This window comes from Henckelia pumila, chromosome 1, assembly GCF_033568475.1.
Source record: "Henckelia pumila isolate YLH828 chromosome 1, ASM3356847v2, whole genome shotgun sequence".
Taxonomy (NCBI): Eukaryota; Viridiplantae; Streptophyta; class Magnoliopsida; order Lamiales; family Gesneriaceae; genus Henckelia; species Henckelia pumila.
The window spans coordinates 79,895,556-79,899,715 of NC_133120.1; the positions used below are offsets into that span (position 1 = coordinate 79,895,556).

Here is a 4,160-nt window from a genome sequence, read left to right on the forward strand (position 1 = left end):
TATGCAAAAATTGTGTTAGTATATATATATATATATATATATATATAAATTTTTCTTATCGTTATTTTTCATTGAATCACGGATCAATCCAACTAATACTTACAATTTCATGTGTTAAATTGAAGGAGAAATTTGTATGACAAAATTAATTTCATACAATGTGAGTTTTTGTTTTTATTTTTTTAAATTTTCTTCCACGGGGGCTAGTAACTAGTTAGGTAGCTACATTGCGGGTTTAGAAATTCAAAGATTCAGTACAAGACAAGATATATTAACGCAGAAAATGAAACATGGTACGAATTTATTAAAAACGTTTAAAAATCTTATTGAAGTCCGAAAAACAGTGACGGTACGGTACTTGTGAAATTCTCGAAATCTATGTCCTATTTATATATTTTTTTTGCTTAAAAGGGTTGAGTCTCAAATGCCAAAGGTAAATACTAATAATAGAAACCCAAATTTCTTCCGTCAACGTCCCCAACAAAAATATCTCCTCCGTCATCAATGGACGATCATGTGTGGGAAGACCTCAGCCTCTCTTCCCTCAACCACCACCGCCCCGCCGCGACCATTTCCGCCGCCGCTCAGCCGCCCGTTTCCGAGCTGGACTTTCAAGACTTCTTCTCTTACCCCTTGAACCAGAAGCAGATTCTTCCATCCACTGAAACTCATGATGAACAAAAGAAGAGTTGTGTGAGCAGTAGTGTTTCGATACCACAGATAAAGACCCGAGCTTCTTATGGTAATAATTAAGTCTCCTACTCCAAAACACATCTTAATTAATTATTTCACTCTCAAAACTATATCTTGGGGTGATCCATGATCAGGTTCCTGTGGCGATGAGAATGCGCGTGACAGGAAAAGGATCAGATTGATGAAGAACAGAGAGTCGGCTTCCAGGTCTAGAGCAAGAAAACAGGTTTGTTTGTTTGTTCGTTTGTTTTTTCGGGGAGAATAAGCTAAGGATCGGAAGTATATATGTTTTAGATAGTGTTTGGTCAACTTTTCACTCTTTCGAACACTATCTTATCTACTAGCTAGTATTTTAAAAATATGTAAAAATAAGCACAATGCAGCTGACCCTTTTTTTTTTTTTGGTTATATATGTTTTCATTTGCTTTTTTGTTTTCAAAACTGGTAATGTGTTGGTTAATTTTATATTTTCTAATTCAACATTATAAAAAATTGTTGCTGTGTTTTGTTTGTGTTGGAAAGGCGTACACATACGAGTTAGAACTCGAGGTTGCACACTTGTTGAAAGAGAATGCCAGGCTCAAACAACAACAAGAAAAGGTCAGTTTTTTTCTATATGCAAATTTTGATCTATTTTATAGTCAACTAGTAGTTAAAATAATCGTGTATTCACACGTGACGTAACTTAGATTCAAAATTAGGGTAACTTAAGAAGATCATTTGGGATCAGTTGGGACATGTACTAATAAAACATTTTTATAAAAGTGTTTTTTTAAAAAAAATTATAAAATATTTTTAAAGTTGTTTTAAAAATAAATATGTGTTTGGACAACTATTCTATAAAAATATTTTAACATTTCAAAAGTCATGTTTTTTATTTTTGCCTTCCATGGTTTTTTACTAAAAACATTTAAAAACACCTTTCAAGTGTTCTTAAAAAACTATACTTGAAGAACACTTTTTAAAAAATAATTTTCAAAAACATTTTACCAAACATTTATTCAAACATATACTTTAAGTTTTTTTCGCTTATAAAATATTAAAAACGTTTTTAAAGTACATGTCCAAACGAAGCCTTGAAATTTGCTTTGCTTTGTTTTTCATGGTAGTAAAATTATATTTTTGTGTTGATGTTACTGACTTTAGGGGTGCAAACGAACCGAACGTGTTCGTGAGCTTTACGAGCCCGCTCGATAAATATTTGATTCGTATTTGAGCTTATCGAACTCGATCCGAATTCGAACATGTTCGAACTTTTTTTCGAGCCGAGCTCGAGCCGAAATTACTCTGTTCGATAGTTCGCGAATAGTTCGCGAGCCTTAATATTTAATTAATATAATATAATTATATAATTATATATATACATTTCGAGCTTTCGAACCATAATATCCGAATAGTTCACGAATAAGTTCGAATATTTCGAACCGAACTCGAACTTCATTTCGAGCCGAACTCGAGCCAAAATATTTGAAATTATCGAACTTTGAATCGAGCTCGAACTCGAATATACTCTTATCGAGCCGAATTCGAACCTTAAAATTTTACCATTATTCGACTCGATTCGGTTCATTTGCACCTTAGATGTTAGAGATGAGAGAATCGCATTTTGGAATTTGGAAATTTTGTTGGTGACAAATAGTTGGTTGGACCCAACAGAGACGGAGCCAAAGGTGGAGGTGGTGTGTAACCGTCCCCCTCGACTTTCTACTGTTCTTTTCTTCTTACCTTTGTTTTTATTTCAAAAAAATTATTTTTTAAATAATTTTAACATTATGTACTCTTTTTAATTTAGTCAAAACCTCTAACGATCCTATTAATTTTTTAAATTCGGTTTTTTGAATTAATAATTTTAATTTTTTTTTTGCAAAAACAAAATTAAATGCCAACTCGATCAACAACTCAAATGTTAAATAAAAATCGTTTTACTATTAATATTTAGGGTAATGCTACATGTACATGGAGGGTTACACGTTGGATTACACAATGAACTTGAAATTACATGATTATCAGTGCACTTTATTTGAAAAAAATCTTTCAAAAATGCATGTAGAATAATCATGTAATTTCAAGTGCATTGTGTAACTCAATGTGTAACTCTTCTTATACATGTAGCATTATCCTAATATTTATTTTAATAAAATCTCTTTCAATGAAATTTCTTGACTCCGTCCCTCCGGCCAAAAAGGGGAAAGGACAAGTTAGAATAACGTGAGAGGTGCGACGCTTGATTTTTGTGGCTGAAGTTCTTCAGCTAGCGCACACGACTTAATTTGTGGCTAAATTTCACTGACTACACGCACACACACGCACAATCTGTACGATGATCTTCAAAATATTATACACAAAAAGTAATTAAATTAATAAGTACAATTAATAGCATGCGAAAACGTTCCATCGTCTTAGAAAAAAAAAAGAGGAAAATTTTTATATAGGTGGGCCATGAATTAATATATGACAAAAATTCGTATGAGACGGTCTCGATGATTTTTGTGGCTGAAGTTCTTCAGCTAGCGCACACGACTTAATTTGTGGCTAAATTTCACTGACTACACGCACACACACGCACAATCTGTACGATGATCTTCAAAATATTATACACAAAAAGTAATTAAATTAATAAGTACAATTAATAGCATGCGAAAACGTTCCATCGTCTTAGAAAAAAAAAAGAGGAAAATTTTTATATAGGTGGGCCATGAATTAATATATGACAAAAATTCGTATGAGACGGTCTCGATGATCATTTTTTTGAGACGGTTTTCTTATATGAGTTATCCATTAAAAAGTAGTACATTTTATGTCAAAAGTATTACTTATTATTATAAATATGGGTAGAGTTGACCCGTCTCACGGATGAAACGTCTCACAGGAGTGTTACTCTTAATATATAATGTTGGTGGATAACTGGATATTAGTTAGCATTTATAATTTATTTATTTCATTAAATTTGCAGCAATGTGTTGCAGCTGGTGATGAACCCCCGAAAAAGCACAAGCTTTACAGAACATTAACAGCTCCATTTTGAGTAAATTTCGCTTACATTTATGATGTAACATTAAGACAATTAAAAGCCTTGGCTTTTTTTTTCCCCATATGTAAATATAGGCTGTGGAAAAGTAGACAAGACGGTAGAAAATTATAATTAAGTAGCTATATCTGGTTGTCTCATGCAACGTTGTACGTATTTATGGCCTTTTGTTTGCTGGAAATTTGGATTCGGCTTTCGTTGCTTTTCAATCGTATAAGTTCACTTTTTTTCTTGGCACATGGGATACACATAATTATAGAGTAAGTAACGTGAGACGATCGAGTTGACTCGACTTATATTTACATTAAAAAATAATATTTTAAACATAAAAATCAATATTTTTCATGGATCATATCAAATAGTAGATTTCTCACACAAAACTTGACTTGTGAGACCGTCTCATTGGAGTTTTTATAATAATTATATTATAGATAGAGAA

The 4,160-nt window shown here is 32.3% G+C and overlaps 1 protein-coding gene across 1 annotated transcript; it reads left to right on the forward strand.

Annotated features, from left to right (window-relative positions):
- The first annotated feature begins 343 nt into the window (after window positions 1–343).
- On the forward strand, window positions 344–3,868 carry LOC140876294 (protein FD-like). The gene is made up of 4 exons (XM_073280219.1): window positions 344–742; window positions 828–919; window positions 1,216–1,293; window positions 3,647–3,868. Exons 1-4 carry the CDS (start codon window positions 505–507, stop codon window positions 3,716–3,718), a joined length of 480 nt encoding a protein of 159 aa, XP_073136320.1. The 5' UTR covers window positions 344–504; the 3' UTR covers window positions 3,719–3,868.
- Window positions 3,869–4,160: the final 292 nt, after the last annotated feature.